This window comes from Cydia amplana, chromosome 17 (assembly GCF_948474715.1).
Source record: "Cydia amplana chromosome 17, ilCydAmpl1.1, whole genome shotgun sequence".
Classification (NCBI taxonomy): Eukaryota; Metazoa; Arthropoda; class Insecta; order Lepidoptera; family Tortricidae; genus Cydia; species Cydia amplana.
Genome location: NC_086085.1, coordinates 12,749,861 through 12,770,864, shown reverse-complemented (window position 1 = coordinate 12,770,864; position 21,004 = coordinate 12,749,861). Strand labels below are relative to the sequence as shown.

General features: G+C 41.6%; 1 protein-coding gene across 1 annotated transcript in view; it reads right to left on the bottom strand.

Annotated features, from left to right (window-relative positions):
- LOC134655834 (dynein beta chain, ciliary-like) overlaps positions 1-21,004 on the bottom strand; it is a 76,706-nt gene that overhangs the window by 29,475 nt on the left and 26,227 nt on the right. Inside the window, exons 22-30 of the mRNA XM_063511325.1 lie at positions 20,557-20,697; positions 20,233-20,327; positions 18,984-19,151; positions 17,874-18,043; positions 16,205-16,424; positions 4,084-4,248; positions 1,747-1,920; positions 1,150-1,298; positions 164-287 (exon numbers count right to left, since the gene is read on the bottom strand). Coding sequence (XP_063367395.1) covers positions 164-287; positions 1,150-1,298; positions 1,747-1,920; positions 4,084-4,248; positions 16,205-16,424; positions 17,874-18,043; positions 18,984-19,151; positions 20,233-20,327; positions 20,557-20,697 — 1,406 coding nt within the window. The remainder of the gene's footprint in view (positions 1-163; positions 288-1,149; positions 1,299-1,746; positions 1,921-4,083; positions 4,249-16,204; positions 16,425-17,873; positions 18,044-18,983; positions 19,152-20,232; positions 20,328-20,556; positions 20,698-21,004) is intronic.

Genomic DNA, 21,004 nt, shown 5'->3' with positions numbered 1-21,004 from the left:
ATGTTTTAATGGGGGTGGTGATGGCGCAGATGAACGAGCGTGTTCGGTATTGATGGTCATGATGTGCGAGTGTATCGATTTCTACGCAAATGAGATGAAATGAGAAATGAATTTAAACATGTATAGATAAATGTTTATACATGACACAACATTTATTTAATACCTTAGTGGCCATCATTAACTCGACCCAATGTCTGTCCTTGATGGCTGGATTTTGAAGATCTGTGACTGCACGTAAAGAAGTCATCAAGTTCTTTATAGTAGCTTCAACCGCTATGAATGGCTCCCTAAAAATAAATCCGCGGTTTTACTGTGTGTAAATAATGAGTGGCCTCGCACCAACACCAATAATCCTCCAAACGCATTCACCACATCGGTCGTCTCATTGAGATTACAAACTAGTTAAGTAACAACAAGTTTTTGGCAAAAATATCATTTTTGGTACAAGCTTTTATCGCTGACTGTACTTTTCTTTCCACAGGCAACTAATACTCGTCGAGACAATTCTAAACACCCAAAATACAATTAGGTTTCGTTGTTTCATCGCAGAGTTCCTATGGCCACCTCCTGTCTCCATCATCAGATCAGCTCGATGATACCATAATATTGCATTGTCATTTGTCACCCGAGTTACATATGTATGCAAATTTTCAGGTTCATCGGAAGTCGGGAAGTGGATCAAATTTAACTTGCAAGATTTGACCCGTACAAACATAGTTACATTCATACATAGGTACATTGCAAGTTAATAAAAAGCTTGTAAAAATAGCAAAGTATGTTAACCTATATAGTTATACCTGATGTAGATGAGGGATATAAGCCAATTATGATATTATAGCGTGGCTAAGCTACGCTTGTATTCTGCCAGCTAGTGCGTCATAATTTCAAGCTAGTTAACGAAAATTAATTTAGCCAAATCCACAGAATAAGTAATATTATACAGAACGGCCACGCACCGCTCCGCCCCGACTCGCATTACCTCGCCCCGCGACTGGCCGCGACATGAATCTGGCGGACTTCTGGCGTCCTCTCAGTAAAGCGACTTACCCACACATACACAATGACGCGTGTACAGACGTTCCACGCACACGTATAAACGCAAACGATTTTTGATGTATGGCGTGTCCGCCCTGTGCCAAATCTACTCACCAAGTTCTCATTTCTTTATCCAACTGTCTCAAATCTTTAGTAAAACGTTTGCATTCCTGGTCCATCCCATCAGCGTCGATCTCTTTCCACGGCGACTTCTTCCAAAACTCGATGGTTCCCATCACCAAATTGTAATAATCCCACAATTGCTAAAAGCAAAGCGCAGTCTCCCGTCAATAATGCATTCATAAATATGACAGTGATAATTGAAATGGTGTTGAACGAAAACCTTAGAACATGTAACAACTGGAATAGTCTATCTCTATCGTATATATATGCGTATAAAAATGTCTGCCGATTGCGGGGAGGTCAAGGTGAGGCACAAGATTACTCACACATGCAAAAAAGATCGGCGTCGAAACACGAAAAGACACACGCACATTTAAATAAAATTAACACATTCTCAATTTGACGCACACTAACATGTGACGCATGGATATGCATGGACATGGATATGTATACAATTTTTTGCACATTGTGCAAGATGTTTGAGAGAGGTAAGTTACTGAAAGGCTAGTCCAGTTATCTATGGTCTAAGACGAGAACTGATACCTAAAATAACCAAGACATGACAGTAGCTTAGACATATTGAAATACCTTGCACATTTTGACTTCACGTCGGCATTGTTTCAGGATCTTGTCATCGGGCGGTTGTATGTCAAAGAGGGAAGAGGACTTCTTCAACTGGTCCACGGTGCTTTCGAACACCATCAGCTCGTCATTGACTTTATCGATCTGCTTGTAGTGATCCTTGCAACTCTCCAAAAACATCTATATTTTGTACAAAAAATACATATTGTTTTTTTAATGAAATAGAAAATGAGCAGACGAGTCATCTAGTGGAAAATTGATATACTCGTAGATATAGCTTAGTTACATAAGCAACACTACTGATGTGCCTACGGAAGATTTCAGACTTTTAAAATGTCGTACTTCTGAAGCGTATTTTTTTACTAATTTCTTTACTGTTATTGAGTAAAAACCTATAAATAAAATAACGGAGTCTTTATTCAGAGGCTCGAGTCCTTTTGAGTTGCTCTTAAACAAGACTCAACAAAGAACTGGACTCGGGACTTAGTCTCGTAAAAACGAGCCGAGTCCTTCAAATTCAGACTCAAAGGACTCGAGTTCCTACCAACGCTCCTATCCCACGGACTGTACCTCCTTGTTCTTGAACGAGTCCCGATACATGTTGATGCGCAGATTAACGAGCGCCACGCGCTTGGCGATGAGCGGCGCCACGTTCTGCTTCATCACGGTGGTCAGCTACATGAGCCAGGCTCGGAAAAACGCCCGTCATTTTGAAAACAAATCCTAATTTAGGATCCATTTACGAGTCGAAAATGTTCGTTTACGGTCTACGGATGTCATTGGGGCATCGTTGACATTGGTATAAACTATAAAGAAGTCTGTGTTAGCGATGGGCGAGTCGAGTTATCTGATTCGAATAATTCGAATCAGTCTACAGATGAGTTAATTCGAATCAAGACTATTGGCAATTCGAATCAACTCGACCACTAGCTAACTCGGCGAAATCGCCAACTCGCCGAGCTAACGCTATCACACTGCTACTAAGGCCATTCAAAAATAAACCTTAATACCGTAGCCCGAAGGCTCTTTTTACAACAACTGCCGCTCGATTCGCCATCTCAACTCGAGTTGGTACTATGATCATTCAAAAATAAACCTTAATTCCGTAACCCGAAGGTTCTTTTTACAACAACTGCCGCTTGATTCGCTATTCCAAGTATACCAACTCGAGTTCACTGCTAGTATGGCCATTCAAAAATAAACCTTAATTCCGTGCTCTGAAGGTTCTTTTTACAACAACTGCCGCGTAACTCGCCGTCTCAACTCGCTCCGCGCCTGTGCCTGTGACCTTGTCGCGAACCACGCGAATCGTCGAGTCGAGTTAACTCAATTTTGAATTCGAATCAGCGGCCGAATCAATTCGAATGATTCGAATTGAAAAAAAGTGGACTCGTCACATCGCTAGTCTGTGTTGTACGGAACAGGGTAATATTTCAAAACGACGGGCGATTTTCCGAGCCTTCTACATGAGTCACATTGAGGAGTATGTCCAGCTGTGAATCCTATCCCACGGACTGTACCTCCTTGTTCTTGAACGAGTCCCGATACATGTTGATGCGCAGATTAACGAGCGCGACCCGCTTGGCGATGAGCGCCGCCTGAGCGGCCTGGAGCGGCGCCACGTTCTGCTTCATCACGGTGGTCAGCTACATGAGCCAGGCTCGGAAAAACGCCCGTCATTTTGAAAACAAATCCTAATTTAGGATCCATTTACGAGTCGAAAATGTTCGTTTACGGTCTACGGATGTCATTGGGGCATATTAATCAATCGTTGACATTGGTATCAACTATAAAGAAGTCTGTGTTGTACGGAACAGGGTAATATTTCAAAACGACGGGCGATTTTCCGAGCCTTCTACATGAGTCACATTGGGGAGTATGTCCAGCTGTGAATCCTATCCCACGGACTGTACCAGGGATGTTGCGGATGCCGATTTTTTGACATCTGCGGATGCGGATGCGGATTTTTAAAGGCTCACATCCGCGGATGCGGATGTCAAGATAAATACATAATAAACGTCAAATATTACATTTTAGTAATTTTTATTTCACAAAACCGGCCAAGTGCGAGTCGGACTCGCGTTCCAAGGGTTCCGTACATTAAGTCCCACTCACGCTTGACTGCTCATTTCTAATAGGTTTTTTTGGCTAATGACTAAATTACCTAGGAGTCTAGCACTTACGCCGATGCTAAGACGTTCCTGTACCGACCTGTTCCACATCCACATCCGCATTAACTCCGCATCGATTTGATGCGGATGCAGATGCGGATGTTGAAAATAATGCGGAAGTTCCGCGGTTGCGGATGCGGATGCGGATATTCGCAACATCCCTGGACTGTACCTCCTTGTTCTTGAACGAGTCCCGATACATGTTGATGCGCAGATTAACGAGCGCCACGCGCTTGGCGATGAGCGCCGCCTGAGCGGCCTGGAGCGGCGCCACGTTCTGCTTCATCACGGTCGTCAGCTTGAGCAAATTCCGCCACTTTTCGGGGAGCATATCAAGCTGTACAAATAGAACGTTTTATAATGAGATTAAGACAAGACAAGACAAGACAAATTATTTATTTGTAAACATAGGTAACAGTGTTGGAGGTGTTAAGACGAAACAGGAGCTGAGATTTAAATATTTTAGGTAAACGTCGTCTCGCTAACGGAAGCGGCTCCTAAAACTAGTGCGATAAGGACAAGGCGAAAAATCCTGCGTAAAAATCTCAGAAATCGAGGTTTTGTACTCGACTGTTTCCTCCTCCGAAACTTAACCAATCGTAACCAAATTTGGAAATCTAAATGATTATGAAATTATCTGTGTCGGACCGTTTTGCTTTTTTGGCTAATCGATATTAGTTTTGAATACGACGGCTCTCATTGCGGCATAGTCAATTAGGCCATTTTTGAAGGGCTCTAGCGCCTTAAAAAACAAAAATATCAAAAAAATCAAAACGGCCCGACACAGATATTGGCAATATTAATCTGTGTTGAAAAAATCATTGCTCTAGCTTCAAAACCCACGGAGGAAACAGTCGAGTACGTTTGTATGGAGAAATTACCACTCCTGTTGGGTCTTAAATCTAATAGTCGCGCATACCATTGTTGTAACACCTCAACGCACATGGAATTTGGCCATAAGCAAAAATTGCTGTTCACATGCCACTGTAAGTGTAAGGCTTGAGTAGACGCTCGAAGCGGAGCGTTCAGCGGCGCGTGCAGCGTGGCGTCGGGGTCAGGAGTAATTTGAGGAGCGTGCCCTAAGGCCGCTCCTATACGTTTGCATTTGTTTAACATGCACGCCGCACGCCCCGCCCCGCTGCACGCCCAACTCGAGCGTCCACTCAGGCCTTACACTACGGGCTCATTTAGACAGCGCGCGAACTCGTATACGATAATAGTTACATTACGGACCATTGAAGTTACATCAATTCAGCCGACCGATCAAATGACGCAACGTAATGAAACTCGCAAGTTCTCGTACCGTCTAAATGAGCCCTAAAGCAGTATAGTGTTATTCCCAACCGTTAGCAAAAAAAAGGCGAACTGGATTCGATGAAAATATCGCCGCTATACTTACTCAACCTCGTATCTGCAACACTCATTTGATGACATAAACACCCGTATTCCGAATGAAAGAAAAGCGACATTCCCATCAAATGATTGTTGCAGATATGAGGTTGAGTAAGTATAGCGACGATATAGCTGATTTATATCGTTCGATGCGAAGATAAACAAATGCATGCAAAAGCTATCCAATAGGGATGTTGACAATTTTTTGGAACTGGTTTCATTTTGTAGATAGACACGTAATAATTACAGAAAAAAATATTAAAAAAATATATTCATTTTTTTTCGTGTTTAAATTTCGCGCCTAAACGCTCCAAACTGTCACGTGACCTTGATGACGTAACGGCGTTTTAAACAAACTGCAGTCAGTCATTTTTTAAATTCTTTATATGGCAATAGACAATTTTTTTTAAAGCCTTAACACGCTACCGCATCGGACAGCGACCTTCTTTCTCGCTCTAACTTATAGCTGCGTCCTTAACGCACCACCTTACACACTATCGATTCGTGCGCCGCACCGCACCAAGATCGCGTTTCGGTACGATAATCTGTAGACACTTAGGCAGGTTTTATAACTTGTCTTTGGTGATTCCACTGTGATTACGTCACGCGCTCCGATTGGCGTTTGCAGTCACGTGATACTGGGCATTATTTTAAATACTTTTGATTATTTTTAATTAATTTATTACGCATATTTACACTTGCAAAATATGATTTTCCGCGTTCTAATATTCCCTGCTATGGTAAAAACATAACATGCTATATATTCGCGATTCATGTCAACATCCCTATTCCCAGACTTGCTGGATAATTCGTAGGCATGCAAAATGTTCCTCACCAAAACATCCCCGCGGACCCTGCCGCTAAAGTAAGGGTTAGTAGATAGATCATTTCGCAATTCCTGTTGTATGCATGAAGAGAAAAGACAATTATCAATTCATAGTTAGAATACATATTTGACTTAGGTATTTACATGAAAAGAGTGGGATCCTGATACCAAAATACTAAACCCTTATTCATAAAGCTTTACAAGCCTCAGTTTTATCTTCTTACAGATACATTCAAAATTATGACAAACGATTAATAAATAGTTAATTGAGTCTTAGCGCATTTATCAATATAGTCTGTGCGGAAAGAGAAGAGTCGTGGAATGTATGGGGCGTAATACATTCCACGACTCTTCCCTTTCCGAACAGTCTATAACGACGTAAATCTTACTTATATCGGAAGATACCCTGTTCGTTGGTTCAGCTACAGACCTTTACACTATTCACACTACAGACTCGCACTATTTATTACATCGTAAAATTAAGGGCCTACTGCAGCCGCGTCTGGCGCTTCGTAAACCACGCCCGCTAGTTCTTCCCTCCCCGCTAACACGCACACATGGAAACGCTTCGCGCCGCACGTGAAGTTTGTGTGACCTTTTAGCACCATCTAACGTTACAGAAGTTAACTACCATTATACGCGGTCGCTGCGGTCGGCCAGAAACTTAAATTCGGAAAAAATTGAAACAGATGGCGTTGTTAATTGTTCATAATAGCAAACAATAAAATAATTAATTAATAAACCTGAATATTTATTGTTGTTTTGGAAGATGTTAACAGCATAGAAGCAGCAGCGTATATAGCATATAAGTTAAGAGTATTGATAACAAGAAAATAGCACAAGAACAGAAAAGAGATTATTTTTGATAAAATATGATGAAAACAGATTTACTTGATTACGCTCACCTGACTTTGCGGTCACTAAATGCAAATTTAAACCTTATTGTTATTGGGTTACAATACCCCTGGGGTTGCAGGCGTCCATAGTCGTTATTATTATAAATGCTTTGGTTGAAATGCTTTTTAACCCTCGAATTTTTCATAGGTACAGTCACCTGCAATAATATGTTACTCTTCGACGGCCGCAAAATATGTGACACGCTCTTATGGCTCTACAAATAAGATCTAACATGATCTACCGCAAAACGGCCTTCGGTGTGTAACATATTATTGCAGCTGACTGTACTCGTACTCATTGTTGTATAGGTAGGTATTAATATCTTTTATCCGATCGATTTGCATTTATTTGAAATAAATCACAGTGTTTAGTAATTATATGTTTTATTGAATAAGAGATTATTTAGGTATGTAAGGAATACAGGGTGCCTTTTCGAAACACTCATTTTTAGGGTTCCGTAGCCAAATGGCAAAAAAACGGAACCCTTATAGATTCGTCATGTCTGTCTGTCTGTCTGTCCGTCTGTCCGTCTGTCCGTCCGTATGTCACAGCCACTTTTTTCCGAAACTATAAGAACTATACTGTTGAAACTTGGTAAGTAGATGTATTCTGTGAACCGCATTAAGATTTTCACACAAAAATAGAAAAAAAAATTTTTTTGGGGGTTCCCCATACTTAGAACTCAAAAAAATTTTTTTCATCAAACCCATACGTGTGGGGTATCTATGGATAGGTCTTCAAAAATGATATTGAGGTTTCTAACATCATTTTTTTCTAAACTGAATAGTTTGCGCGAGAGACACTTCCAAAGTGGTAAAATGTGTGTCCCCCCCCCCCTGTAACTTCTAAAATAAGAGAATGATAAAACTAAAAAAAATATATGATGTACATTACCATGCAAACTTCCACCGAAAATTAGTTTGAACAAGATCTAGTAAGTAGTTTTTTTTTTAATACGTCATAAATCCCCTAAATACGGAACCCTTCATGGACGAGTCCGACTCGCACTTGGCCGCTTTTTCTGGATAATTTTGAATTTCAATTGTCAAGGGTGCCTACATTATTTTTTAATACATTTTACAACGACAACAAACAAAAGTTCAAATTCGCCGTATTTTTATTACCCGGGTCGATCGCAACAAAATAGAAAATCATGTTTTTCAAATCTAAGCGTTATTGTAATTTATCTCAAATAACCAAAAAGTCAATCTGACTAGAACTTAAAAACGAACTGAATTATTTTAATATGTCGATTTTTCTTGGTGACCCAGGAGATTATTTTTTTTTTGTATCCCATACAAAAAGAGCGTATCCCAATCGCGTATCGGTTTTGGTTTTTACTTATAAGTGTGAAAAATATATTCTACCATATACGAAGGACGTGTGTTTTTTCATGTTTTATGTGTCTTTTTGTACAATAAAGTGTTTTACTGCTACTAATATATCATATTAACGATTAACTAAAAAGGTATTTACATCTAATTTAACTGGTAAATTATTAAAGTCAGCTAAAATTAATATATATTCAAAAAAATATTTGTTAATATGTCCCAAAATCATGGCTCATTTTTTAAGTTTCCTGACTTACCAAACATATCGCAACGAAGGCAAGGGTACAACGCGGCATCGTGAACCTAATAACGTAACGTTTCAGTTACTTTTTTAGTCGCCGACCATTTTATCCGGGGTACGAAAAGAGGTATTAGATCTATCCTGGGTCTAATATGTTATAAAAACATAGTTTTTTGAAAAATGTTCGTAGGTAGTACACAAAATTTACATTTTCTTTTAAATGTGATTTGGGTCATCGTTCTCCCTGGTGACTTTTCTGGTGACCCAAGAGACATCAATTTTATTATGACTCAGGAGACTTTTTTTCTATGTACTTTGATTTTTTTGATGCGCTAATTTTGTAATCTAAAATAACTTTAAACTGCTGATATACTTATATCACTTTGCTGATGAGTGGAAGTGGAATTGAAACTTAATTTATTGTTCTCTCCCTTGACATTTTGGCATACATTTGACATGCTGCAGTGCACTCCTAACGTTAATAAAGACATAATTTTTAGAAAAAGCTTTAGGAAAACTCACTCTTGAGCTTCAAACGATTAAGTCCTTATCATATTATGTTAGATTTTTAGAGCCCAGACCCCAAATCAGTGAAAATGTCTCTTAGCCAACTAAATTTGTCTCTGGGAAAAGTACGATATCCCTAAAAATTGTACGTACATTTCGCATTTTTCTGAAGGAACGGAATTCATAAATTGGGTTATTATAATTTTTTCAGATTATTTGATTGCATTAACATATCACCAAGATAGATAGAACATTTAAGTTACCAGAAGAAAAGCATTTGTGTTCTTTTATACAGTGTGGAAAAAGTAGGTTCGATTCCCGGGCGCGACTAAGCGAATTTAAATAAAAACAACGTGTTGCATTCCGGGAGTGCCGACAGAAGTGAAAACTCAATGACTAGTCCAAAATGTCTGCAGCACTATGTATAATTGACCCATCCTCCTTTCTATTGAAAACTTTTGGTTCCGAAATTGCTGGTCAGTGAGCTTGTTTAAAATTCGAAATTCAAATGTATAGCGTTAATTGTTTAAAATTCGAATAGAAATTGTAAAGTTACCTTGCAGACCTCGCATCTAAATATATTTGGTCATGATATTTTGAGTTTTATTCACCAGTACTAGAGTTCACTTTTATTAGCGATTTCATCAAGATGTAGCTTTATTGAATTATATTTGAGTGATATAAAGTTATAATACTGTGAGATCCTCGTATTTCAGCCCGTACAAGATTATAACCTTTTTCATGTAATGTCATTGAGTTTTTCTTTATTGATTTAAATGCCATCTAAATGATTGGCAATCTAAACCTTACGGTCACATGATCGCCTTACGCTGTCTCGAGTTTATCATTTTTTCCCCACCTCAAAAAGTGCCTAGCGCCGCTAAAGAAGTTTTCACTTCAAAAATCTTTTTTAATGCAGTTGTTTCTTTAAAAAACAATGTTTCATTTAAGTAAAATGAGCAAACTTAAGGTTTTAAGGCACTTTCCCTCCAGGGCCCATAATTTTTTTCCACCCGGTAGTAGACAACTATTTTTTTCGACTAAATGAAGTTTTATTAGATACATCGTTGATCACATGGTTCGTTTCACACATCACATCAAATCGTTTGTCATCACAATCAAAATTTGTCAAAAGTAATGAAATTTATGCCAAAAAACATAAATAAAACATATAAATTCAACACATTTTTTTAATAAAAATCTTTCTCGATGATATAAAAAAGAACATCGACAAATGATGTTCAAAGAATTAATATCAAAACAGATGTCATAATTAGGATTGGCTACTGTAAGAAAGGGACAGAGAGATTTAATCCTCTCGCTCTGCACGTTTTTCTCATTCCTCCTTGTCAAGCCAAAATAAACTATAAAATGATAGTAACACAGTACATTGTAATATTCACTTTTTCCACGGTATCATGTCATTGTAAATTACTTATGTGAAATTGTAGTGGCGTGAGACTTTCAAACCGGAGGTCACGGGTTCGAACCCCGGCCCGTGCAAGTGAGTTTTTGTAAGTAGGGACCTTTTTTTAGTGGTACTTAAATATAATAACTTTTCGTATTATTGAAATAAAATATTTTATTCAAACAAACTTAATAATATAATAATATAATACTGATAATTTACTCATGTGTGAACAGAGTTATTATTAAATTATGCGGACAACTGATATATTTCATTGTAAACACCTCGATCATGGTATCGCACCCGCATAACTACCGTGTTGACAGTTGTCATACACCACCGGCAAAACTAAGAAATGATTACAAGGAGTCGAGCTAAAGCTAAAGCGGTAACAACAAACGCACGCCCACCACCCCCGCCCGCCTCGTCCACTTCCTCGTCCGCATCGTCGTCAGGCGACGAGTTCGCAACGGCGCCTGACACAGACGGGTCCAGCGACGAGAGCGGGCCGCCGCCGCCGCCGCCACGACCACCTGCGCGACGAGGGCGGCCACCGCTGCCGGCACGCTTGGGGCCTGCGGGACATCCTGCCCCGCCCACGGCTCCCGCTACCGGTGGTATAGTGCGACGCATGAGATGGACTCAACAAATGAACGAGAACGTCATGCGCGCCTATTATGGGGCTACAGAGGGGGGAACACAACTATCCGCCTATCGTTCAAGAATACTGCCTCTGTTTCAGGCTCTTGAACCCACCATCACCGTGTCGGAGCAGCGATTATCGGATCAGGTGCGCGTCATTCAGCGGCTAAAGCGGTTGGATGACTCGACACTTGATCGGCTTCGCCTGGAGGCTCTCTCTGCTTGCGCGGCCTCCACCTTGGCGCAGGACCCGCCCGCGACGTCGCCGGATCCGGTGCCGACACCCGACCAGGCACCGGGGGCACCGCGGGTGGATCTCAGCGCCGACGAGGAGGAGATCGCGCAGTGTGTGAGTAGTACAGCCAATGAGCAATTGAGGAGGACTCTGGATGAGGCGATTACGCAGTATCGCTCCACTCCCAACACTAGGCCACGATTACCACGTTTGCCTATGAATAGACGCAATCTAGCGCTAATGGGAGCCCTAAACGCTTTACTAGAGCCATATCTACGGACTAGTAAAGATTTAGATGATACGCACGCGATCATGTATTGCGGAGCCATCGCGGCGTGCCGTGTTGCACGAGTCAAGCTTCCGGACTCTGAACGTGCACCTAGGACCGACGGAGGTGCCCCCGCATGGCAAATACGGATCGAGCGACGTATCAGCTCTTTTAGGACTCTTATTGCAAAGCTGATCTGCTTTAGGGGGGGCAATAACCGCCCCCGAGTAATGCGCTTTGTGAATCAGGCGTTCGTGGGGACGGGTATTGAGCCCCGCGACTATATTGCCAATATCACGGAGCGCATCGACTTTCTTAAGCAGAAAGTCTATGCATGGGCAAACCGTATTCGCCGCTACAGAGAGCGTGTGGATCGATTCCAGCAGAATCGTCTTTTCCAGAGTGACCAAAGGAAGGTGTACCGAAAGTGGGAGGAAACTAACCTTCGTGAGTCCGACACGCAGCCGCCGGATCCTACTGCCATGACTGACTTTTGGCGTAGCATCTGGTCGGTGCCTGTCGGACACACCGAGGGGAGTTGGATGAATGTTGTCGAGCGTGAATGCGAGTCCATCGAACCTATGGGGGTAGTCACTATCACCCCCGATGACGTAAGTTGTGCCATCCGCACGACCCAGAACTGGAAAAGTCCTGGGCCGGATGGATTGCACAACTTCTGGCTAAAATGGTTCCGATGCTCGCACTCGTGCTTGGCAGCACAATTTCAACAAGCTTGGTTCTCTCCCACCTTCCTTAACAACTGGTGTCACCTTCCTGCTCTATAAGTCCGGTAGTACCACGGAAGCGAAGAACTACAGACCCATCACGTGCTTACCTACACTCTATAAGCTCCTTACATCCATTTTAAGGACAAAAATCAACGCACACATTGTCGCTAACAATATTTTGGCCCCCGCTCAAAATGGATGTAGGGTTGGGTCCCGTGGTACTAAAGAGCTCCTCCTCATAGACATGACCATCTGCCAACAAATCCGGCGGAACAGGGAGGCCCTCTCAGCCGCTTGGATTGACTATAAGAAGGCCTATGATTCGGTGCCTCATTCATGGCTGGGGAGGGTCTTAGAGCTGTATAAAGTTGATGCAGCTTTGAGAGCCTTTCTAAGCGCGTGTATGAGGCAGTGGACCACAGTCCTTCGTCAACCAGGAGGCGGGGATGACCGCCCTGGCCCGCAGGATTTCATAAGGATTGAGCGAGGAATATTTCAGGGTGATAGTCTGAGTCCTCTATGGTTCTGCCTAGCTCTGAATCCCCTCAGCACCCTGCTGAAGGATTTGGGACTAGGTTGCAGGCTTCGGAGAGAGGGTGAAGTCATTTCTCACCTTCTATACATGGATGACCTCAAATTATTTGCACCAAATAACCAAGACTTGAAGGAGCTACTGAAAACCACCGAAGTCTTCAGTAGTGCCATCAACATGGAGTTTGGTGTCGATAAATGTGCGGTTATGCATGTACAGCGGGGGAGGGTTGTAAATTCAACAAATTTACAACCTTCTGAGACAATGTCTTTCAGATCTATCTCTGAATCAGAAACCTATAAATACCTTGGTATGTCACAGTCGTTGGGTATTGAGGACGAGGGTATTAGACGGTCGGTGAAGGAGCGCTTTTTCAGTCGGCTCACAAAAGTTCTTAACAGTCTTTTGTCAGGAGGCAACAAAGTGCGCGCCTTCAACGCCTGGGTAATGCCCCTACTCACATACTCCTTTGGCATACTAAGGTGGACTCAGACCGAGTTGGATGCCCTGGATCGGAGGGTCCGGTCACTGCTCACCGCACATCGGATGCTACACCCACGCTCGTCAGTTATGAGATTGTACATCCCACGGAAATGTGGAGGCCGAGGCTTCCTAAACGCCAAGGATCTCCACAACCGCGAGGTGTACAATCTCAGGAATTATTTCCTTAACAACCAGTGTGGGATGCATCGTGATGTGGTGGCAGTAGACAGAAACCTCACGCCGCTCTCCTTGGCAAACGAGAACTGGCGCAAACCTGTGGTACTAAGTACTGCGGATCGCAAGGCGGCATGGGAGAGTAAGGTGCTACACGGGCGGTTCTACAAGGCCCTCACGGGACCCGATGTGGACCTGCTCGCGTCGGTGAACTGGCTACGATTCGGGGACCTCTTCGGAGAAACCGAGGGTTTTGCCTGTGCAATTGCGGACGAAGTAATAATGACGAACAACTATCGGAAATATATCCTGAAGGACGGTACGGTCGACATTTGTCGGGCATGCCGCCGTCCCGGAGAGTCACTCAGGCATATCATTTCCGGTTGTTCTCATCTTGCTAACGGCGAGTACTTGCACAGACATAATCTCGTAGCCAGGATTATTCACCAACAGATTGCTCTTCTATACGGTCTTGTGGACCGCGAAGTACCGTACTACAAGTATTCACCTGTGCCAGTTCTTGAGAATGGTCGTGCCACGCTCTATTGGGATCGATCTATTATCACTGACAGGACTATTGTAGCCAATAAGCCTGATATTGTGATAATAGATCGAGCGCAACGCCGGGCCGTGCTCGTTGACATTACCATCCCCCATGATGAGAATCTCGTGAAAGCCGAGAAGGACAAGTCCAGTAAGTACCTAGACTTGGCTCACGAGATAACCGCCATGTGGGATGTTGATTCGACGATCATTGTCCCGATAGTTGTTTCAGCGAACGGTCTAATAGCGAAGAGTCTCGACCAACATCTTGAGAGACTCTCGCTAGGTGGTTGGATCAAGGGCCAGATGCAGAAGGCGGTGATCTTGGACACGGCGCGGATAGTCCGCCGGTTCCTCTCTCTGCGGCCCTGACCACCGGTAGCTTGGGCCCTGCCCCGCTGCCGGCGGCATTCTAGGTTAGGTTTTTTATAATGTGTTTATATGTATTTTTTATTGTTTTGTAAGTGTTTTTATATTTTACTTTTATATTCATATTATAAATAACCTAACTTAAGAGGAAAAATAAATAAAGAGAATAATAATTAAAACGAATAATATCAATTATTAGTTTTTAATATTTATTCAATTATTTTAAATTATTTGAGCATGAAACATACTAGATTTATTTTTATCATTACAATAGAAAAAAAGCAAAAAATATATTCTTATAGATATTTTATTTTCAAACAAAAATAAAGCAAAAAGTTACGCTTAGATTCTGATGGCTAAATACCAAACAGCTACCGATACATTTCAATATCTGTCGAAATTTCCTAACCCGTTGTAACTGACAAAGAGTATAGATTTCGACGTAGCATGACGTAGCTAAGCAAACACGCACACATGCGTAACGTATAGCCCTGTAAGAAGGCACCATCATAGGTTTACCTCCGATTCCGTTACTACTCAATGGAGTTACGACTCAACGTTTATTGGATATTAACATTTTACGTAATTCGGAGCGCTGCGCGAAGTGACATAGGTCTTACCTCTTTGAGGCACGACGGCCATCTAACATTACTGGCATAAAGGATGCATTTATGACTTTGACGCATGACAGAAAGAGAAACGGAACTGCGTAAAATGGGCGTTTGCTGTTGAATTCATAAAATCAAAAATCGATAATAAATCCATCGGTAAAGGATAATAAGTTAATATTTAGTTCTTTGAAAGTTAAGACGAGATGAAAACCTTTGCTGTAAGGTGGGTTGTGCTGGATATGGATGTGTTTTCTAGTTGCACGAAGCTAAAACCGAAAAATGAACACGTAAGTTTGGATTTATTTTCTATCGAGAAAATTTTAAGCATTCGTGTTTCGACTACTACGAAATCTCTTATCATATAGTCAAGAAACATATATCCGAAAATCACTACTGTTTGTTTCCGGGGCTAGCCACTGCCACCTTTCTAAGATCCTGTTATTTTTCGATGCACGGCCTTAAAGGCTACAATAATACGAGTATAAGATATAGCCAGGCGTGGTTGACTCCGCGATTTAGTCTCGTCGCTACAAGTACCTATAAGTACGTGCGGCCCACACCAATTTTGGTGTCTAGCCATAGTAGTTTGGTGTGACGCCTGCTCGCGCTTGCGCCATCTAGCGGTCATCTCTGTCGTAAAAGACGCGTTTTGTTATAGTATGAATTATCTCAGATGATTTTTTCGGGCTCGGGCCCTAGTCTATTAAACAAAAGGTTTTGTTTCCTTTATGCAGTGCTTACACCTGTTTACTGCTAATAGACCCTACATAAGTAACAGGAACAAACCCGTTTAAAAAGCAAATTTACCATTCTATTTATATGGTTCAAATTCATGAAACAACCCAAAAGACCACCCTGATTGTTCTCAGAATGAGCTGTCACATAAATTTGAACCTTAATAGTTAATACTAGCACGATAGTACGACTTGGTTACTTTGGCACGTGCTGAAGACCGCTCTTAAAAGAAACAAAGGCTTTTGTTTAACAGATTAGTGCTCGAGCCCGAAAAAATCATCTCAGATAATTCATACTATACAGAGTTAATCTTCTGTACCTAGTACGTTATTTATTCCGTGATATAGCTTAGTTTGAAGTATACAGCTAACCTGTTCGTAAGTTTCTTCAGGGAAGTCCACCCCGTATTCCTTCAGAGCGTAGATAATGTCACGGAGCGGCTCGAACATGGTGTCGGTGCCGGCATCGACCCTCGCCTTAACCTCGTTGAACACTCTCATGACTTGCAGTAACCCTTCGTAGTCCTCATCTCCGAGCTCCACCGATAATTCTTTCGTGGCGTACGCGATGAAGTCTTGTAGCTCGTTCAAGCTGTCAACAATATTGTGGTGAGCATATGAAACATAAATAATTATGCGAGAGTAAATATTTCGCTTTAGTAGATGATTTTTACTCCAATTACGGAATAAAGGTAAGCCTGAGTCAAATTGTGTAAAAATGTCCTATAATATTTATTTATTTATTTAAAATAGTGTCTTATGCTTGATAACCTGTTGTTAATTATTTTTGGTATATTGTACTTAGGTTGTGCTCCATGTACTGGTTTTCTAAACAAATTTAGGGCAAAATTAGACGATTCGAGAACTCGCATGCGAGTTTCAATACATTACGGGTTTTGATCGGTCGGTTGAATTGAACGTAACCAAGAGTCCGCAATGTAACTAAAATTGCATGCGAGTTCGCGCGCCGTCTAAATCAGCCCTTAGGGCTCATTTAGACGGTTCGAGAACTCGCATGCGAGTTTCGTTACATTGCGTCTATTGATCGGTCGGCTGAATTGATGTCACCGCAATGGTCCGCAATGTAACGAAAATCGTATACGAGTTCGAGTAAATGAGCCCTTAGTCTCGTAACTGGGAATCCCCAAATTCATTTAGTCCCGAGTCCCGGGAGTATTACCTAACTGCACTAAATATTTCATTTAAAATCTTATCCTGTTATAATAAGGGCATATTTTACAAAAACACATAGTTTGGTTTGGTGGTGGCCGAGTGGATATGACGTCCGACTTTCAATCCGGACGTCGCGGGTTCAAATCCTGGCTCGCAATGCTCGCATCAATTAGTTTTTCGGACCTTGTGTATGGAATATCATTTGATATTTACCACTAGCTTTTCGGTGAAGGAAAACAAAAACCTCGTGAGGAAACCTGCATAAATCTGCGAAGAAATTCAAACGGTGTATGTGAAGTCTCCAATCCGTATTGGCATAGCGTTGGGACTATAGCCCAAGCCCTCACACGCATGAGAGGAGCCTGTGCGCAGCAGTGGGACGCATATAGGCGGAATTATTCTTATTATTCTTTATTTATCTGAACTCTTAGGTTAGGTGATTTATAATATGAATATAAAAGTAAAATATAAAAACACTTAAAAAACAATAAAAAATACATATAAACATATTATAAAAAACCTAACCTAGGGTGCCGCCGGCAGCAGGGCAAGGCCCAAGCTGCCGGTGGTCAGGGCCGCAGAGTGAGGAACCGGCGGACTATCCGCGCCGTGTCCAAGATCACCGCCTTCTGCATCTGACCCTTGATCCAACCACCTAGCGAGAGTCTCTCAAGATGTTTGTCGAGACTCTTCGCTATTAGACCGTTCACTGAAACGACTATCGGGACAATGATCGTCGAATCAACATCCCACATGGCGGTTATCTCGTGAGCCAAGTCTAGGTACTTAATGGACTTGTCCTTCTCGGCCTTCACGAGATTCTCATAGGCTGAATTATTATTATTACATATAGTTTAAGGAAATTCACCTATGGAGAACGTGGTCTTTCAAGTTCTGTTTGTACATGTTGCTCCACTTGCAGATGATGTTCATGATAGCTTGGTTGAGCAATTTGAGGTCCAACTCCAGCCAGCCGTTGCAGAGGTAACTGCGCGACAGTGCCGCCACCTCGTCGTACATAGCGTTGAATTTGTCAATCTGTAAAAAAAAATTGACGTTCATTTATACCAATTAAGACTAAAATGTTGAAGTTAATTTTAAGACTAAAAATAAGCGAGATAAACCGTAAAATACAAGTAACTAACGTTAGTATGACTCACGAGCAGACATGGAAGTTTTTGTGGCAATAAAGAGTGTTTGAGAAAATGAAACATCGCTAAATCTGTTATCGATAAGACATATAATATTATTTAAAAGATATACTTAACTTTTCTGATGTAGGTAAGTTACCGAGAAATTACAAAAATGCAAATCAAGTGCAAAGCAGTGCATAATTTCTTTATTACATGTATCTAGTAGGTAGTTAAAAATTAAAACGTAAACTGTAGTATACTGTGCCCAAAGAATAGAAAACTACCAATATATCAAAAGAGAAGAAGATATCGAACGTGTTGTGTATTTCGCGGGAGCTATACTGGGTCAACCAAATCTTGTCAGTAAATAGGAACAAAAAAAACTATACTCATCCTTTTCTTTTGGGTGCTAGTACTAGTGTAAGACAAAGATAGTATGATTCTCTCTGTCTATGTTTGAAATCAAACAGACCTTTGACACACTATATCTTCTTATAAAATGTATTAATAATAAATATCTACAACGTTACGGTAACATCGATAACAGACATGTCGATATTTCATTTTGTCAATCAAAAACTTCTATGTTTGCTCACGAGTCTCACAACCATTGACATATATATATCACAGGACTAGCCTTACCAGGTTACAGGCAATAAGAATGGAGCATGAATGGGGCCAGTACAGCAGTGTGAAAACGCTGCAACGCGATTGGTTGCGTTAGACTACACGATTGGCTCGAATTCGTGAGTGACACCGCTGAACTAGTACCACTTTTAGTGCACGTAAGGCCAGTCCTAAGATATAAGTCAATTCTCACAACAGTTTAAATTCGATATTGTTACCTCGTGTTGGTAATTTTGTAGTTTCGGCTTGGTCTCCGGCGGCGGCGTGCCGTTCTCGTACACGTACTTGTCGAACTCCTCGGGCGGAATGACGCGGCCGTACTGCAAGAACCCCGCCAGCACTTCCTGTCTGTCCTCTAGCCATAGAGGTGTGTACTTTTCGTATTTCTAAACCAAAACATAGATACTTATTTAGGTATTTCACTGTATTTAATAGTACATTATTGTCGAGGTTCGGAAGTAGCTACTTGCTGGCTGAGGATTCGTTTTAAACGGACGACCTTGGGAGTCCGTTTAATTGAATCCGAAGCCAGCAAGTAGCCTTCCAACCGAGTCATATATAGTGCTTTTCTCAAAAATGGTGCAAGAAATATAAATATTTTACGGAAGCAACGTTCTAATTTTCACATAAAAAAGTAGTACCATTAAAAAGATTTGCTTGCCGCCTTTAAAAAAAAAGAAGTGTATTATTCTGCTGAAAATACGCCAACCTATTTGAGACACCTAAATAGTCGCGGTACCAACATTAAATCTGTAACAGACTATCGCACCGCACCGCGACCTTGGAGCGTCGCACCCATAAGTAAGAGCGAGGAAGAGATATCTGTTTCTCGCTCTCACTTATGAGTGCGACGCTCCAAGGTCGCGGTGCGGTGCGATAGTCTGTTACAGGCTTTATAATAATAAATGCTGACAATCATCTGTTTGGCTGTTTAAGGGACCTATGCCTTCATTTGATATGGCCATTTAAGGTTTTAAAAAGTTTGGAACTCGTTAAATAATGGAATTTGTATGCAACATTGCAGTCCCGAAATCGAGACTGCAATGTTTTAAACTTTTTAATTTTTTGAATGACCATAAACTACGCACTTCTCGACCTATTTTTTAACCGGCAACGTCGACTTTACCGTCCATTTTTGAGAAAAATAAATTATTTTACACCGTGCATGAAATAAAGCACCAGAAGTGACCCGCAATCTTCCGAATATCATTCACCCAACGAGCCAACGGATGCCAGGCACTCCTGTCGTCTGTAAGCGGTCACCGCTCCGTTAACTTTTTGGCCCACCTGCCATCACTCTGCCTGGCAACATGTCCCGCCCAGCTCCATTTAAGTTTGGTAATGACTAATTACGTATCCGAGGGATAAGTTCGCCTTTGTACTTACATTGTATGCTTTCTTTTTAATCGTATCTTAACCTGTCTTATGTAAAATAAAGTGTTTACATGCATGATATTTTTTGCTTACCGATGCGTAGGACACGATATCATTAATGGCATTTTCAACCCTCTTAAGAATATCATGGTACTGATCAATCAGAGCATCTTCCCCCGCTATATCATCTACAATAGCAAGAGCAAACATTATAACAATAACTCGCCATATAAGCTAACACAGACATTAATGGGGCATTATCTATGAAAAGGGACCTTATTGTCGATGGCGCTTACGCCGCACAGCGTCGTGCAACATTGTATTTATATCGGAGCATAGTTAATAATGGCGTAAGCGCCATCGACAATAAGGTCCCTTTTCATAGATAACGTCACATTTATTCCAATGCAACATCACCTTCATAAGAAGCTATCGGTACGATCGGATCGATTCTAGGGAACAGAGTGGCCTGAAGGAACATGTCTTTCATCATTTCCCGAAGTGTATCGTAGAGGCCACCCTCGTCTCCCAATTCTAACGATGGCGAGAAATATATATCTAGAAAACATAAATTCCGTGAATACAACGACCTTTTTACCAACCCTTTGGACGCCAGAGACGCGCGGCCTCAGCCTAAGGGGTCGTCCAGAAATCATGTGATCGTTTAGAGCGGGGGTGGGGGTAAGGAAAATATCACAAATGATCACGATGGGGTCGATGGGGGAGGGGGAAGGGACCCCCCCCTTCAGAGTCAGAGAAGATATCACGTGTAATTTTTTTTTCAAAGCGGGAAAGCCAAAATACAGCAATATAACCCAAATTTAATGAGATCAAATATAAATCCGCTCTATTTTATAGATATAGG